This window comes from Chrysochloris asiatica, unplaced genomic scaffold, assembly GCF_000296735.1.
Source record: "Chrysochloris asiatica unplaced genomic scaffold, ChrAsi1.0 scaffold00138, whole genome shotgun sequence".
In the NCBI taxonomy this organism is placed as follows: domain Eukaryota; kingdom Metazoa; phylum Chordata; class Mammalia; order Afrosoricida; family Chrysochloridae; genus Chrysochloris; species Chrysochloris asiatica.
In genome coordinates, this window is record NW_006408656.1 from 5502201 (window position 1) to 5520199 (window position 17999).

The following is a 17999-nucleotide window of genomic DNA, read 5'->3' on the forward strand; positions in this document are numbered from 1 at the left end:
TCACCACACTTAGGACCAACCAACTCTTCCTCTTTCTCTCATCTCCAGGTCAACAGGAGTCTATGGAGCATGGTTGAACTCAGCCCATTTCTTAATTGCTGCCTTTCCCCCTTTTCCACTCACCAATAGACCAGCAAGCTTACATGCTTGGTCATGTGTTCCCTTTGAGTTTCAGTCTTGGATGGGGGTTTGTCCTGAAGGGACTTAATTGTTTGCCTTGATGGCTCCCCGGTGAATAACTTGTTTGTTTTTGCAGTAGCCAATCATACTGCCATTTTTGTTTTAGATTTTTCCTGTTGATCTTTCTTTGACGATGTATTACTCTAGCTGTTTCAAGCTGGTCTGCTTGTCCTTTCTAGTGGGAATGTTCCCCCTCAGAAGGCTCTGGATGGGGCTCAAGATTGCACCTAAGGTCCTATACACTGCAAAGGCTCTGAAAGAGGTCTATTTCTCTGGGCAAGTTCTAGAACCCCTTTTAGGTATTCCAATCAGTTACAGGCTGAAGATGGGCTTACAAATTTTCTGTAATCATGTTTCCCGACATTCCTTTCTATCCCACTCAAGTGTCTGTTTTACAATAGTAGGCAAGGAAAACCAATACCCATAAGACAGTCAAGCATCTTAACATTATTTCCTCTCTTCAGACTATGCCTCGATCCCTGTATCACAGAGCCCTGTTGTTCCAATGTTGAGCATACATCACTATATACCTCTGTCCCATTTAGCCCATGCTAACGAAACTTGCTCTCTTGCCCTTAATACATCAAGGACATTTTTCATGTCAGTCCATTGAAATCTAACTCATTCTTTTTCAAAGCTGCATTGTTGTTACTCTTGTGTGCTGTCAAGTGGTTTCTGACTCATAGTGACCCTGTACAGAGTTTTCAAGGCTGTAAATCTCTACAGGAACTGAAAGCCTCATCTCTCCTGTGGAGTGGCTGGTGGATTTGAACCTCTGACCCGCAATTAACATGTTAACAGTACATAACTACTACATCACCAAGAGTTCTTAATAGTTGTATGTTGTTGTTGTTAAGTGCCTTTGAGTTGGTTCCAACACATAGTGACTCTGTATAGGGCTTCTAAGAAGCCGCTGGTGAGTTTGTGGCCCAGTGCTTTATCCCACAGCATCACACCTGAACTCCTAACAGCGTCATAGTATTCCATTATGTGATTGAACTAAATTTTTTAATCTGCTTGTGTGTGTTTCAAAAAGTTGTATTCTTAGATCTGGAATTATTGAGAAGAAATGCAGTGCTTTAGAATTTAAACTCGGGCCATTGCTCATGATTAACCCCTTAGAATGAAAATAAAAATCGATTTAACCCTAAGCATGGGAGATATAGATACAGAGAGGCTAGTTACATATAGATTAGGGATGGGTTGTGAGGGTCTTAAATGGCCTGAAGAGTTAACTAGGCCCTGAGAGAGTATCTAGGGATCAGAGATGGATGTGATATTGGCCCTGCCTTTGGATGCTCAGCCCTTTGGAATCTGTACTCTTAAAGGGTAATTTTTAGGATAAGCACTCTACCTCAAGATTGGTTTGAACCACAAAGATGGTGGTTCAAACTCACCAGCCGCTCTTCAGAAACTCTATATAGGGTCGCTATGAGTCAGAACAAACTCAACAGCACTTAATAACAACAAAGTCTCCTCTTGAGCCACTCTTCCTACATTAGAACTATCTCTTTCTCTCCAGAGGAGGCAGGGAGGAGGCAGCAAATGGTAAAAAGAGGCCCTGGGTACGCTAGCCCAGTCAGTCTTCTTCCCCAAGTTCTACAAATTTAGGTTAATCTAAGCAGCAAAGTGCAACTCCCCTGCACAGCTTACTGTTCTAAAGTTCTGTCAAGTCGGTTCCAAGTCATAAGGACTCTGATGAGGCTTTCTACTCCCGTAAAGATTTACACCCTCGGAAACCCTGTACAGGGTCACTATGGGTCGGAACCGACTCGATGGCACTTAACAACAACAACAATAGGGTTCTGAGGAGCAGCTGGTGGGTTTGAACTGTTGACCTTGCAGTTAGCAGTCAGTGCATTTTTATCCTACAGCACCCCACCAGGACTCCATGTGCACAGCTTAAGGGTCCTGAAAAGGTGATGGTCTATAGGATTCTAGAATTGCCTTCCCCAACCTCTCCGACCCCTGCAGGTACAAGCTTGAATTTTGTACAAAAGATGTCTAAGCAAAAGAAGTCCCTGGGTGGACCAGGTAATTTTACTGCTTCCTTCTAGGTTTTCTGGCTCCTCCCTGCCTAAATCAAAACCCCATGCTAGGCCACCATCACTGTTCCACCCATAATCCTCTGCTCTGGGGCCTGCAATGGCACTGAGCATTTTATGTTCAACCCAAAGCCTTCCACTCACCTCAAGGCTCTTAGCACACTGGGCCTCCCTCTTCTCCTCTACTTGCTTTTCATCTACTGTTCCTCACCTCCTGCTACCTCTGCCCTCCACCCTCACAGCCCTAGGAATATCTCCCTGTTCTATGGGTGGCCTCTTCCAATCCATTCCACAGGCTCCTTCTCTTTGGTTCTCCACCTGAGCCGCCCCAAGCCTGTCCCTCAGTACCCTTCCACACCAGAATTCTCTCCACTACATCTACTCTGCTTTTATCTCTGTGCATTTACACCTATTTCTGCCTCCTGAGAGCAGGGAGATGTTGCTGACTTCCCACTTGGCTTTGCTTCTTCTTGTTAATCATGCTCCCACCCTCCACCCTACCCTGTGTCCACCTCCTAGCGTGCAGTTGCAATGCAGGACTATGGGCTTTAAAGCTGGGGCGATGAAGAAAATGCCAGTCCCAGTTCATTTTCACCATCTTATTTCTAAGAAGGAGTTTTCTGGATGCTTTTCAACTAAAAGCAGATGATTAATTCAGCCCTGACCTTGTTCTCTTTGAACAACAGATAAATGAGTTTACCTGAAAAGAAATCGTTTCATTTGTATTTCCATATCACCTGTGATTTTCCCTGCCTTCCACTGCAGCCCTGCCAGCTGGCAGGAGGAAGGTCAGCAAAGCTGCATGATAAGAGGACTATAAAGAGGGCTTTGGTGCATGTAAGGGGACAGTGGTCTACTCTACTGGAAACATGCTGCGCTTCCTGGTGTTCACCACCCTGGTCCTTTGTGGTAAGTGGGTCATTTGGCCCAAGTTGTAAAGGGAGGGGGATTTGAACAGGAGGATCAGAAAGCCCATACCTGCTCCCTATCCCAATGGGGGGTGGGGGTGAGGAACCTGCTTCCTGTGAGTTTAGAAAAACTTTAGTCTCCTGGCATCCATGATAGGAAAAGTCAAGGCTACACAGTTCTACAAATGGCAGGTTCTTGACGCATGAAGCACAGAAAAATCCCTTCAGGAGGCCTGGGCTTCCCCACCGCTGACAGGAAGACATCCTCATGCCAGCCTGATGTGCACTGGCATCCCTGGCAAAGCAGGAGGATTGGGGGGATCCTTAAGTCAAGGGGTGATCCTGAGCAAGGCTGAGCCTACATGGTGCCCTAGCTTGGTGAAACCTCTAGAGCCCTTGCCCGGTGTGGGAGACAGGTCCTTCATAGTATGCCAGAGTTCGGGAGACACCTGGAAGATGCAGAAGACACAAATTAGTCTGTTTTCTAAAGAAGCCAGGACATACAGAAGATCCCCTCATTTTAAGAGAGGGTCTGTGAATTTGCAGACAAGGCTAACATCTCTCAAAGCCTAACTTTCACTCCACTCCCTCACCCACCCCGAGCTGACCCCATGCTTAGTCCTCACTTACTTTTCTTCGACCCCACAAAGGACACAGTACCCAGGACTTTCCGGAAACCAACGCGAGGGTAGTTGGAGGGACTGAGTCCAGGAGGAATTCCTGGCCCTCTCAGGTGGGTGTCCCCTCATAGCCCCAGACTTCCGCCACGTACAGAAGTGTGCGTGTTTGTGTAGACCCTTATGAACAGGCAACTCTCCAACTGCCTGGGTTCTAGATATAAAGGCAGATGGGACCAGAGCTAGAGACTTTCTAAATGCAGAAAGCTTAGCGTAAGAGGTTCAAACCTCAATCACACTCTAGTAGGCATACACCCAAACACAGACCACACTTATACCCCCAGTAACAGTGGTTCTGTAGACTAAGCACTGGACTGCAAATCACAAGGTCAGCACTTAGAGCCCACCTGTGGGAGAAAGATGACATAGTCTCCTCCCACCAAGATTTATAGCCTCAGAAACCATATACAGAATAGCTGTGAGTCAGAACTGACTCTATGGCAATTAACAGCAACACAACTCGTGCCACACACACATGACTATGTGCCAAACCTGTGCCTCAGATTCCACATACAGTGACACACATGCCACTCCATACAGTGTGTCATGCATGTACTCACACCTTGTCCCCACCTTAGTAGAACACTTTGCTTATTTGACTAAGTAGATTCAACTTTCATAACAGAACAGCTGGGATTTAAGGAAGCATAAATGTACAAAACTGTCAGCGTTACTGGTAAATAGTCACACTTTGAAATGAACCACTACATTTAGAGCTAGATTTAATTTACAAACGTTTGAGGCCTCATTTTCAGGATCAGAGCTATTGTAATATATATACAATGCTAAAGGAGGAGATATGAGCTGATCAACTGAGCACTCCAAAGGTGTTCCCCTGAAATAAGGGGAAAGAGTGTGTCTTGAGAACATTGGAGAGGGAGTTCTGAAGACCTTAGCTGGTGGGCTTAGGTAATGGAGTAATTTATTAGCTCCATCATTCCAGAGGGAACCAAGGTAGAAGGACCTGGGCCCTAGGCCCATTGCAAAAACCTAGAACAGAGATAACATATACACTGTGTGTGTGTGTCTTTACTCCCTCAGCCCATGCACACAGCAAACATCACCAAACAATGCACCACATTTTCCTACTGCCCTGCTGAGGCATCTACAGACCTCTTCTCAACACCATAATCCAAGCAGCCACTACCAACCAAGCAAAGCAATTGGCAAATTAAATGAAACCTATTTGCCATCTCTAGCTCACAGAGTTGGAGGATGTTTTGAAAGAAGACAGGATTTAAAGAGGTATATAACATGTAGCTTGGGGCAAAGCCTTTTGAGAAACATCAATTTATCTCTCCCGTCTTCCCTCCCAATCTAGATTTCCCTTCAGTACCTGTCCGGAGGTTCCTGGTATCACACCTGTGGAGGGACCCTCATTAGACAGAACTGGGTGATGACAGCAGCTCACTGTGTGGACAAGTGAGAAAAACAAAGACCAGCTTTACTGAACCCCTGGAAAAGGCAGAGTCTGTGCCCAGTTGTACCCTTGGCCTCTGTGGGCAGGACTTTAAGAGGTGGCCACCCAAGGCTGTTGTTCCACCCATACATATTACAGACCAATGAGGAGATGAGACAGTGTAATGAAAAGTACTAATTTTGGAGTCAGCTCGGCTCTGACTCAAATCCCATTCCATGTTCAAGCTATGCAACTTTGAGCATCTTAGCTTCTTGATGTCCCCCATTCCCTATTTTTACTTTGTAGAGTCACTGTGAGAACTAAGTGAGTAAATAGTAAGTGCCTAGTCAATGTCTTTCATACTTGTCTTGGGAAGTGGATCTCAAATTGGAACATACATCTGGCCTACGCAACAGTTTCTTATTTTGTAGGTCCAGGGTGAAACCTGGATCTCAAATTGGAACATACATCTGGCCTACGCAACAGTTTCTTATTTTGTAGGTCCAGGGTGAAACCTGGATTTTGCATTTCTAACAGGCTCCCAGGTGCTGCTGCTTCTACTGCTGCTGGCTCAGGGACCATACTTAATAATAAAAAAAAAAACACTACTAGTCTAGACGTTTATGTCTCCCTCAAAATCCTTCCATGGGGTGAGTGTTTATACTCAGCACACCTCTCCCAGGTTATGAGATACTCAGCCTATGATGGGAAAATGAAGATGATGGGAGTCTTTTGTCAGTCACACAAAATAATTAATTCGAGAATAAGAAAGATTGTTACTTCCTCATCGCAGAAGGGCTTTCAGAATCTGTCTGGGTCAGATAAATTACTTCCTCATCTCCTGCCCTAAAGATAAGATGTAAGATGGCTTTCAACTTTTCTCTGAGTGGGGAAAAAAAAGAGACTTGAGTCCCCTGAATCACTTAGGGCTTCCTTTTCTCACTCCAGTCAAATGACCTTCCGTGTGGTGGTTGGAGACCACAACCTGAGCCAAAACGACGGCACCGAGCAGTACGTGAGTGTGCAGAGGATTGTGGTGCATCCGTATTGGAACAGCAACAATGTGGCTGCCGGGTAGGAGCCAGGGCTGGGAGGTGGGGCACTGACTGATCTGTCTGGGGGTGGGGGGATTGTGGCTTGCTTCATGTTTTCCTAGAGGCCTAGAGGGATTGCACTGCCTGAAACTTGGTCTCAGTCTTGAGGCTTGGCCTTCGCCGGAAGGGTCCAGTTGAGCCAGGGAGAGAACATCATGTCTAGGTGAAGGGCATGTAGAAAAATTGAGAATTTAGATTTTGGAGGGCTTGAGAATTTTTTAAGGTGTTTGGGATTTGCTTGATCTAGGTGAGGTGAGACTGGCCCCCCTAAAGCTCCTTCTCTGTGGAGTTTAAATGTTTCTGATTTCCTGAATTATTATTTATTATTAGCTTCATGAAATAGATGTCATCAGCAAACGTAAATTTCTTAAAGTGAGTCTTCGCATGGTAAAGACTGAGTTGTAAAGTTTTGAAAAGTAGTAATTAAAATGGTGGTCAGTTCTGTAGAATTGTGGGGTTGGGAAAATTGGGGATGGGTTTAAGTAAGTGGACTGTTTCTACAGAGCTTTCAGAACCTAAATGCATTTCTCTTCTTTGAGAACTCTTCTCTGCTATGGAATCACTCCACACCATGTCTTCCTCCCCATCCATAGTAGGAAGCTTTTAGCTCTGCAGTCCTGGTGTGGTGCTATAAGATAAAACACCAGATCACGAGGTCGGTTTGAGCCATGTGGCCAGCGGTGCAACTCACAAGCCACTCGTTGAAAACCCTATAGAGGGTTGCTATGAGTCGGTACCCACTCAAGGGCACTTAACAACCACCCCCACACCTGGTGCAATCAGAACTAAGGTGCAATACCAATATTGTACCAGCAGGTGCTGCTATTAAGCACATGGTGGTGGTGGTGGTTAAGTGCCGTGGAGTCGGTTCCAACGCAGAGACCCTGTATAGGGTTTCGGAGGCTGTAAATCTTTACAGGAGCAGAAAGCCTCATTTTTCTCCAGTGAAACAGCTGGTAGTTTCGACTTTAAGCGTATAATGTCCTACAATTGTTGTTAACTGCTGTGGAGTTAGTTCCAACCCATAGCAACCCTGTATAGGGTTTCCTAGGAGCAGCTGGTGAGCTTGAACCACCGACCTTGCAGCTCAAACCAACTTCGACTTTGCAGTCCAGAGTACTAATGGCTAACTAATTTGAGGTTAAGCAAATTGCCAGCTTCCTTCTTCGAAGTCTTGGTTCCCAATTCCATGGGAACACAAAGGCTTAGAGAGGGCAGAGTCATAACTGAGGGAAGACCTGATCCCAGGACTGAGCAGTCTCCTTCCCTCCTGCAGCTATGACATCGCCCTGCTGCGTCTGGCCCAGAGCGTTACACTCAACAGCTACGTTCAGCTGGGTGTTCTGCCCCAAGAGGGAACCGTCCTGGCTAACAACAGTCCTTGTTATATCACAGGTTGGGGCAGGACCATGAGTAAGTCACCTACCTTGGCATCATCTACAAGAGGGACCTTGATAAGGCAGCTCAATTTGTGGGTAGGAGACCAGGTGTCAAAAGAACCACAGATAAAATAACTAGCATCAAACTCAGAATGGAATATGGACTCATCAAGCCAAAGATTCGCAGTGTCTTCAAAATCTTTTGAACCAAATCTATTGCTCTTGAGTCAATTCTGACTCATACTAACCATTTAGGAAAGAGGAGAACTGCCCCATAGGGTTTTCAATGTTGAAATCTTTATGGAAGCAGATTGCCACATCTTTTTCCTGCAGTGGGCTCCCCCCAGATGGATTCAAACCATTGACCTGTTGGTTAGCTGCCCAGCACTAAACCACTCCAGTGTTCTTCATTCTGTACCAGTTTCTCATTTTATACATGAAGAAGCAGGAGCCCAGAAAGATTAAGGAGCCCTGGTGGGATAAGCACTGGACTGCTAATCACAAGATCAACAGTTCAAACCTCAGGGAGAGAGGAGGTTTTCTGCACCCAAAAAGGGGTTCAGCCTTGGAAATATAGGGTCATTATGAGTCGAACTCCTGGTGTGGCACTGTAGAATTAGCACTGGACTGCGAACCACAAGGTCAGCAGTTGAATCCCACCAGCTGCTCCTTGGAAACCCTATACAGGGTTGCTATGAGTCAGAACCGACTCGATGGCACTTAACAACATGAGTTAGAATCAGCTTGATGACACTGGGTTTAGTTTGGTGGGTACAAGATTACATGACTGGTTAGTGCAAAGTTGAAGTCAGAACCTAAACATCCTGAGGCTCACTTTGGTAGTCTTACATCACCATGCCACCTCCACAGACTGGCACTGGGCTGTGGATTGGAGGGATGAACGGGGGTAGTTGAGGAGCCCTCAACCGTCTTCTGATTATCATGGGAAGATTTCTGGTAGGAAATATCATTCAGATAACATGGCATGATGGGAAGGCTGAGCAGAGTCATTAAGGGACATTAGGTCTGACACAGAAATCCATCAGCTGCCAGGCAGTTTTGAGCTTTTGAAGGAGAGGCAGGAACTTGTGGTGAGCAGCAAGTCTACTGGGAAAACCTGGAGCTGAGAGAGATAGGTTCTAATACAGCTCTGCTCTTGGTTCATTTAATGTCATTGCATTTCAGATTCCTAATCTGTAACATGAAAGAGTTGTTGTAAGGATCAAAAGAAATAATATCTGTGCAAAGGCTTTGAAAAGTTAAAAGAGCCAGATAAAGGAAAGCTGCTAAGAAATAAAAACAAGAGTGCACACTCTTAGTTCTGTTTTGTGGGGCTTACAATATAAAGAGGAAGTAGGAAAGACAGATAAATTCTCAACAGATAAGACCATTCTGATCCCTTAGCTAAATTATCCAAGAGTGAAAAAACTATAGGAGTAGGATTTGTTGGTGTGGAGCTTGGGAAAAGCAATCAAGCATGACTCCCTGGAGGCAGGAGCCTGTAGCTGCCCCAAATAAAAAGAGAAAGCGAATCCATGACCATGCTATGGGCTAAGAGAAGTTGATTTGCTTGAGTTCAGCTTTCTCCAGAAAGTTTGATAGAATGTGGAGAGTTTTTCCCTGGACAGCATCTGAGGTTGACCCTCCAATGCTGTGTCCCATGCAGCCAATGGACAGCTGGCCCAGACCCTGCAGCAGGCTTACCTGCCCACCGTGGACTATGCCACCTGCTCCAGCTCCTCCTACTGGGGTTCCACTGTGAAGAACACTATGGTGTGCGCTGGTGGTGATGGGATTCGCTCTGGATGTCAGGTGAACACATATAGGAGGTGTCAGAGCCCGCCCCCTCCCAACCCTTCCCACTTGTCTGCCTTCTACTTTCCACCTTCCTAGTCCCCACCCATTCCTACCCCCAGGCATAGCTTTAACTTTCTACTCTGGCATGTGAATGATTTGTACTTCTAACTCTATACTCACAGAATATCAGTTGAAAAGACCTTAAACATCATCTTGCTCAATGCTTGAATGCAATCCATCATGTGTGTGTTGGTGTATGGCAGGCAGTGTCAGGACTAGAGCATGGCGAGTGGTTATAATTGTGAATAAGGTCGTTTCCCCTCCTGTCAACCCTTAGCTTTTCTTGTAGCTCCTCCACCACCCCCTTCCCCAGTAGTATTTGCAGTATATGCAGGTTAGAGTATGGTAAAGGAGTCCTGGTGTGGTAGTCCTGTGCTGTAGGATAGGTACTGGACTGCTAACCACAAGGTTGGCAGTTCAGTCCCACCAGCTGCTCCTCAGAAACCCTGAACAGGGTCACTGTGAATCAGAATTGACTTGGTTAACAACAACAATAACATATATTATAACTAAAGACAATCCTCCTCTATTTAGACACGTTCCGTCTGTAGTACAGCCACTTACAGATTACTTAATGCAACTCAACAAATACTCGGTAAGCACCTTCTATATGCCAAACACAGTGACTAGTGGAGGAATGCGAGGAGCAGACACATGATAGAACATTGTAATATGATGTGGTTACAGGTTATAATGGTCAGCAGTTCGAAACTACCAGTGATTCTGAAGGAGAAAGATGAGGTTTTCCACTCCCTTAAAGATTTACAGTCTCGGAAACCCTATGAGTCGCTATGAGTCAGAAAGGACTCCATGGCACATATCCACCACCACTACATGTTACAATAAAGATGTGCGCAGGGAGATATAGGAGCTCAAATGATAGGTCTTACCTCTACCTCCTGGGATCTGAAAAGACATGCCTTTGTGGAGAAAATAATGTCTGTAGTGAGTCCTGAAGGTTAAATAGGAATAAGCCAGACAAAGGGGGAAAAGACATTCAGAGAATAGGAACAGTATGAACAAACACATGGGGCCAAGAAGCAACCCAGAAGATGTACAGAATTAAAGGTTTACTCAGAGGTCCATAGACCAAATCCAGCTGGCTGCTTGTCTTGGCATAGCTTGCAACATAAGAATGGTTTTTATATCGATTGTTTTCATGTTTTTTTAAAATGGTTGGAAAAAATCAAAAGGAGATTATTTCATAACTCTTGTAAAGTATATAAAATTTTAGTGTCTGTGAATAAGATTTTCTTGGAATATAGCCATATTTGTTCATTTACATATTTTTTATGTTTTTTTCCTGCTACAAGGGCAGAGTTGAGTGGTTGTGATAAAGACTGTATGGCCTGCCAAGTCTAAAGTATTTACTGGCTGGCCCTTTACAGAAAATGTGTACAAACCCCTAGCTAGAGCATAAATGATAATGTACTAGTGAATATCAGAACCCTGATGTGGCACTGGAGATTAATGCACTGGACTGTAAGGTTAGTTCAGCAGTTCAAACCCATCAACTGCTCCTCAGAAATCCTAATCAGGGTTGCTATGAGTGGGAACCAACTCGATGGCAATTAAGAACAAGAAAAACTATCAAGAGATGAAACTGAAGAAATATGCAGAAGCCACATAGCATTAGGCCCTGAATTCTATACTTGGGGATGTAATTTAGTTGCTTAGTCAAGGGAAAGTGTTGAACCATGTCAAAGAGGAGCTGTTCCCTTTAGATCTCTCTGGTGATTGTGTCGGCATGTTTTGGAAGAGGGCAGAAGAGGAGACTAGTTGGGAATTGATTCAGTTATTTAGGTAAGAGATTTGACTGCCTGAATGAGGGTAGGGGTGGTAGGAATGAAAGGAGGGAAGAAGAGAGCTGATCTGAAACAACTTTCAGCCTTTGGTTTCATAGATTTATATGAAAGGTGTTGCCACGGATCAGACAAGATTCACAGGATATGAGAGGGAAGGTAATGAGTTCATTTATGAACAAACAGAGATTCCAGAGAGACATTCATATGTAGCTAACCACAAAGAAATTAGATGAAATTAAGTGTAGTTAAGGGGAGAGATTTACCCATGAGAACAAAGGACAAGTTGTAGAATGAGAAAAGAGCAGTAGGTTGGGGAAGAACCCCAATACTTGAATACTTTTTTTTTTTTTAATAGTTGAATACTTTTGGAAGACAAAGAACCCATGAGAATATAAGAAAGAGTTGTTGTAAAAAAAAAAAAAAAAAGAAAGAAAGAAAGAGTTGTTAGGTGCCTTTGAGTTTTTTCCACTCACAGAGACCCTATATAGAGTTTCTGAGGAGCGGCTGGTGGGTTTGAACCACTGACCTTAAACTTCAAACTGATCTTCCTGCCCAGTGCTTGTCCTACAGCATCACACCAGGACTCCAGGTTAGAATTAGAAGAAAAACCTGGTAATAATGATTTGGTGAAAATGGTTTTACAAAAATGTAAGGGAGACAGACCATCAGATAAAATACAATGAGCTCTGGTGTGGTGCTGTAGGATAAATACTAGACTGGTAACCACAAGGTTGGCAGTTCAAACTCATCAGCTGATCTCAGAAACCCTATACAGGGTCACTATAAGTTGGAACCAAATTATCAGCACTTAACAACAACAACAGTACGAGAGACAGATCATCAGATAAAATACAAGGAGCCTCCTCAGGAAAGAATTGAGCGTCCTCTGGATTTAGAAATTGGTGGGTCACTGATAGCCATGGCAAGAGAAATTTCCGTAGAATGAAGAGAGCAGAAGCTTAATTCGAGAAAGCAAGGAAGCAACAGACAATATCGTGCTGACACTGTGTGTGTGTGGTACATAGTAGAACTGCTCCTTAGGGTTTCTTGGCTGTAATCTTACCGGAAACAGGGTGCGAGGTCTTCTGTGATACTGCTGGGGAGGCCAACCTTTTAGGTTAGTCATTGTCCTCATCATTCAGTACCATCGAGTTGGTTCTGACTCATAGCGACCCTGTATAGGGTTTCCGAGGAGCAGCTGGTGGGTTTGAACTGCCAACCTTGTGGCTCAAACTGACCTTGAGGTCCAGCACCACAGCAAGACTCAAACCATTAGTACTACCTGTTGTTGCTGTTAAGTGATGTCAAATCATTTCTGACCCATAGTAACCCTGTATAGGGTTTCCAAGGAGCAGCTGTTGAGCTTGAACTGCCAACCTTGCAGTTCAAATGGCTTTGCATTCTAGTGCATTAACCCACAACGCCACACCTAGAGACCTTAATTTACAGCAAGGAATGGAAATTACACTTCCAATAATCTTGGATGAAATGAAAGGGACAAAAAACGTTTGGCAATTTAAGGAGAAAGGTAAGTTTGGTAGCTTGAGGGCAAGGGGAAATTTTAGGGAGAAACTGAGTAAGCTATAGAAATCCCGGAGTCCAAGGTCGGTTTGAACCGCAAGTTCAGCGGTTCGAGCTCACCAGCTGCTCCTATATAGGTTTGCTGTGAGTCGAAACCAACTTAACGGCACTTAACAACAACAACATAGGAGTCCTGGAATGGCACTGTAGGATAAGCACTGAACTACAAGGTTGGTTTGAACCATAAGGATGTTGATTCAAACTTACCAGCTGCTCCTCAGAAATCCTGTACAAGGTTGCTATGAGTTGGAAATGACCCAATGGCACTTAACAACAGCAACAAAGGTAGACAGGGAAGGACGCTGTAGAAGGAATAATAGATGACACAAGATGCCAAAGAAGAGAGAGAGCCAAGAACACAAGTGGAGCTGGCGTTGAACAGGAAGAGTTTGCAGGTTGAGTAGCTGGAAGTTCAAAGGTACGCCACATTGTTATTTCCATTTCTTCAGGAATTAGGAGGAGTTAGGTTACTGCTAAAAATGAGGAAGCAAGGGTTGTTCGTGACTGGAGTCCTTGTTAAGGGGAATGGAAGGATTGTCCTCCAAAACCGTTGCTGATAGGCTGAGATTGGGGACCATTTGTTTGTACAGTAATGACCATGGGTGATATGATTCACTCCATTTTACTCAAAGACCTGGTTGTAGAATAGGGAATTGATTAATCCAGGGCTGGGTTTTCTTTCATAGTTGGGACAAAAGAATTGAATTGTAGATCAAATACAAGGTGCAAGCTAGTTGAAAGAGGAAGAGAAGCCAGTAAGAGACAGGTTGTTTGGATGAAATACAATGAAAAAAAAAAAAAAATTGAGACTTTTGTAAACTTGAAGAACCATGGAAGTAGAATGACCAGCTTGTCCTAGTTTGCCCAGTTTTAAAATGGAAAGTCCTGTGCCCCAGGATCCCAGGTTATTGTTAAGTGTCCTTGAATGCGAGTGGGTTCCACCTCACAGTGATCCTGTATAGGGTTTCCAAGGAGCGGCTGGTTCAAACTGACCTTGCAGTCAAGTGCATTATTCTGCAGTGCCACAGCAGGACACCTCTACATGGGTGGTGGTGGTGGTTACGTGCCATGGAGTAGGTTCCGACTCACAGAGACCCTGCATAGTAGGGTTTCCAAGGCTGTAAATCTTCACAGGAGCAGAAAGCCTCATCTTTCTGCCATGGACTGGCTGGTAGTTTTGAACTGCTGACCATAAAGTTAGCAGCCTGACTCATAACTACCACGCTACCAGAGTAGGGGCAAAGAAGAGCCTAGAGCATAATACAACGTCTTTAAGGCCCTTACAGCCAGCTCCTTTGTCTTGATCTCTAAAAAGATGAGAGTCATTTTCTTCTAGCTGCCATTCCCAATTGTCAATCTATGAAGTAGTATTTCCAGGTTCCTTCCCACTAGTTTCCCAAATAGTGTGCCTTCAGAAGCTTTCAGAGTTCTGAATCCCCAACTTTTCTCCTCAGAGTACACTCACTGAGCTCCCCTCCCACCTCAATCCACCCATCCCCACAGAACTCCTTTCTAGCTCTTCCTTTAGCCATAAAATTCTCAGCCACACATTCCATCTTTCTAGAACCTTTGTCTCTCTGGACAAATTACCTCAAACAATAGCTTCTCTACAACTATCCCAGATGGGCTCTAAATCCTAACTAGGATTTGTGTGGAAGAGATTTTGTTTGGAGTACCATAATCTAAAGAAAACATCTTTTCCTAAGATGTCATGGAGGAGGGTACTGCTACTTCCTCTTTTAATGGATTATTTCCAGTTTGAACTTTTGATGGCTTTGCCTAGTTCTTCTTTTTTAATATAATGTTTATTTTTATCAAAGCTATGTGGTGGTGGTTATGGGCGTGGAGTCAGTTCTGGCTCATAGAGACCCTGCATAGGATTTCTGAGCCTGTAAATCTTTATGGGAGCAGAAAGTCTCATCTTTCTCCCTTGGAACTGCTGGTAGTTTCAGACTGCTGACCCTGAGATTAGCAGTCTGATTTGTAACCACTATGTTACCAGATCTCCTTATCAAAGCTATAAAAATCGAATTATTTTAAATGGTAAATCAAACTAAAGGGAAAAAACAATCTTTGTGTTCCCTCCACCTCAGTAATTAATCCTCCCCAGAGGCCAGACTTTCAGCCTTTCCTCGTGTCTACTTCCATATCTCTCTAAAATACATACACTTGTATTCCTATTGGATTTTTCAGTTCAGTCTTTATGGAAGATACAGATTGCTTTCCTTTTTACACACACGCACACACACACACTCCATACATGCACTTTTCCATCCCCATCCTAATCACCCAAAGTAAATTTGGTTAGATCAATATTTAGTCTTTATTATGATGATGTAAAATACTATTCACAACTAAACAATATAGTATTCTAGAATTAACTTTTCCTTTCCTGCATAACTTTTTTGTTTTCCTTGGAGTTAATCATTGTCTTGCCTTTTTCATTTGCTGCATACTTAGTCAACTGTCACTGACTTGGCCCCTTCCTCCCTACTTCCTACTCTCTACTCTTTTGTAAATGGCCTGGTTTTTCTTCTCTTGACCATTGTGTTTTGTGTCTGTTTGCATTCACTGTGAGGAAGACGTTGTGGGCTTTTTCAATCTGTAAACTCCAGACCTCTGGTTCTGAAAATGTTTACTTTTTGGTTGGTGATTCCCTTCCTCTCATTTTCAGTTTTCTATTATTCACATTTACTTCCACAGCTTCAGAAATCCTATGTTGTTATTGTTAAGTGCTATTGAGTTGGTTCCAACCCTGTATAGGGTTTCAGAGGTGCAGCTGATGAGCTTGATCCACCGACCTTGAAGTTCAAACTGCCCTTGCAGTCCAGCACATTAACCTTCAGTGCCACACCAGGATACTTCAGAAACTCTGTACAGGGTCCTTATGAGTCGGAACTGACTTCATGGCATACAACCACCACCACCACAAGATCGGCAGTTCAAACCTGCCAGTTAATCTGCAGGAGAAAGAGAAGCTTTCTGCTTCTTAAAGATATACAGCCTGAGAAACCTTATAAAGGGTCACTGTGAGTTAGAACTGACTCAACATTGCTAGTAGTCATCTACCTGCAAAGTCTTCATTTTTTTGTTGGTCTCTTTGTTTTGCACTTTACTTTATACTGGAGGTTTTCTTCAGCTATTTGGTGATCCTTGACCAGTTTCTCTTATTTCAGAGTTGCAAAGCACAAGTTGATTGATTGGGCACTCAGAGTGTAGTTAGTTGGGGTTCAACTGTAGGACTTCTCTGTCATGTGATTGGGCTAGGGAATTTCCTTAGGGGAACTCCAATGCCAGTATCTTTGGGTCTTTCCTCTTGGGCTAGTCACTTTCTCCAGAGAAATATCTTCCAGTTTTACGTATGGAATTACAGTCCCGCTGCTGGCATTCTGGAAGCTGTGTGGGACCAGAGGGTCAAAGTTGTATTCTATAACTGTGGGTTTCTCTAAGTCTGAGCTGAGTATATAACTACTACCCAATACATCAATTTCTTTCCTCTTCACCCCATTTTAGTCATACATTAGGCTAAATGCTGGAGATAAAGAAATTATTTGAATATCCTACTTTCTCCACCAATGTAAGTCAAAAAACAGCTATTGAGCTTAAGATGGTTTAAGTTCATGCTAGCAATTTGGAAAAGGAAAATATTAGTGAGACCTAGTTCCTGTCTCAAGAAACTCACAGATATGCGTGGGAGGTAGAAACAAATGGTGAAATCATAATACAAGGAAGATCATAAGTATTAAGAAAGAGGAAGAAAGTACTGTTGCTGTTTAGAAAGGAAAAAGAGATTCATTTTGAGTGTGAGGATATTATGAAGAAGGTTGGGATTTGAACTGGAGCTTTAACACTGCAGAGATTTCCACAAGCAGGAGTGGGCAAGGCACAAGAGAGAACGAAAGCAAAGGCCCAAAGATCAGAAGATCCTAAGTTTTTCAGACTCTGCTTCTTCTCCCTGCAGGGTGATTCTGGGGGCCCCCTTCATTGTTTGGTGAATGGCCAGTATGCTGTCCATGGAGTGACCAGTTTCGTGTCCAGCCTGGGCTGTAATGTCTCCAGGAAGCCCACAGTCTTTACCCGGGTGTCTGCTTACATCTCTTGGATAAACAACGTAAGTTTTTACAAATGATGGGTTAAAATAGGGTCACTGGGAGATTCACACACTGCCTGGAGTAAGGAACCAAAGTTGGGCTGGCAAAGCCATCATCCTCACATTCCTGTGGTCCCCTCTTCCTCTTCCTCCATAGTGCAATAACCCTCAATAATGCCATCTTGAGGTCCCCTTCACACTCCCACTGAGCAGCCTTCACCATGATGTTTATTGCTTAGGGTAAAATGATAACACAGAAGGTTTGAGTCCGACACCTATCAGTGTTGCCCTAAGTCAAAGCCAAGGGAGAAATCCCTTCAGAAAGGCTGACACTCTTCTGGACAAGGGAAGGAAACACTGCTATCCTCTCTCAAAAGTTCTTTTATAGGCTTTATGAGAATTTGCTCTACCCTTTGGAGCGTGGTTTTGCCATCTGAAATAATGCTGAAGAGTTATGTCTAAGACTCTGCCTCTACTGACCTAGCAGGAAAGCCCCACAACTCATTTCACCTCCAGCCTTCAGATACTTTCTGGAGCCTTGTGGCATTGGCCTTGGCCTTGGCTCGTAGCTATTTTTGAAGCTTGTCTTTACCTCTGCGTCCTGGGAATATGCCAGTACATTGAGGTGTCTTGTCAGCTAAAACCTGCTTCCTGCCCACTACATTCTCAATACAACTAGCACAGGAGCCATACTTAAGTGGGATCCCTAAAGAATAGAGCAAAGGGAGGTGGGCGGAAGTTACTAACCGTGGACATAACTGGTTTTTCCTTCAGGTTGTTGCCTACAACTAAACGTCTTCCTGAGTCTACAGCCTTCCCAAGGTGATTCTTAGGTCTTCAGAAAACGTGATGCCATCAAGGAAACCATTCTGCGAGACTATTGAGCTACATATAGCAAAGAAAATAAAATTGAATATACATTCACATCCTGTGTCTTTCTATTTGGAACTAAGCCTGCTGGAGGAAATGCAATTATAGGTCCAG

The 17999-nt window shown here is 44.0% G+C and overlaps 1 protein-coding gene across 1 annotated transcript; it reads left to right on the top strand.

Moving 5' to 3' along the window:
• Window positions 1-3094: 3094 nt before the first annotated feature.
• CELA1 (chymotrypsin-like elastase family, member 1) lies at window positions 3095-17855 on the top strand. Its single transcript, XM_006870031.1, has 8 exons — window positions 3095-3134; window positions 3784-3866; window positions 5132-5232; window positions 6158-6283; window positions 7580-7716; window positions 9349-9494; window positions 16887-17036; window positions 17790-17855. Exons 1-8 carry the CDS (start codon window positions 3095-3097, stop codon window positions 17805-17807), a joined length of 801 nt encoding a protein of 266 aa, XP_006870093.1. The 3' UTR covers window positions 17808-17855.
• The last annotated feature ends 144 nt before the right edge of the window (window positions 17856-17999 follow it).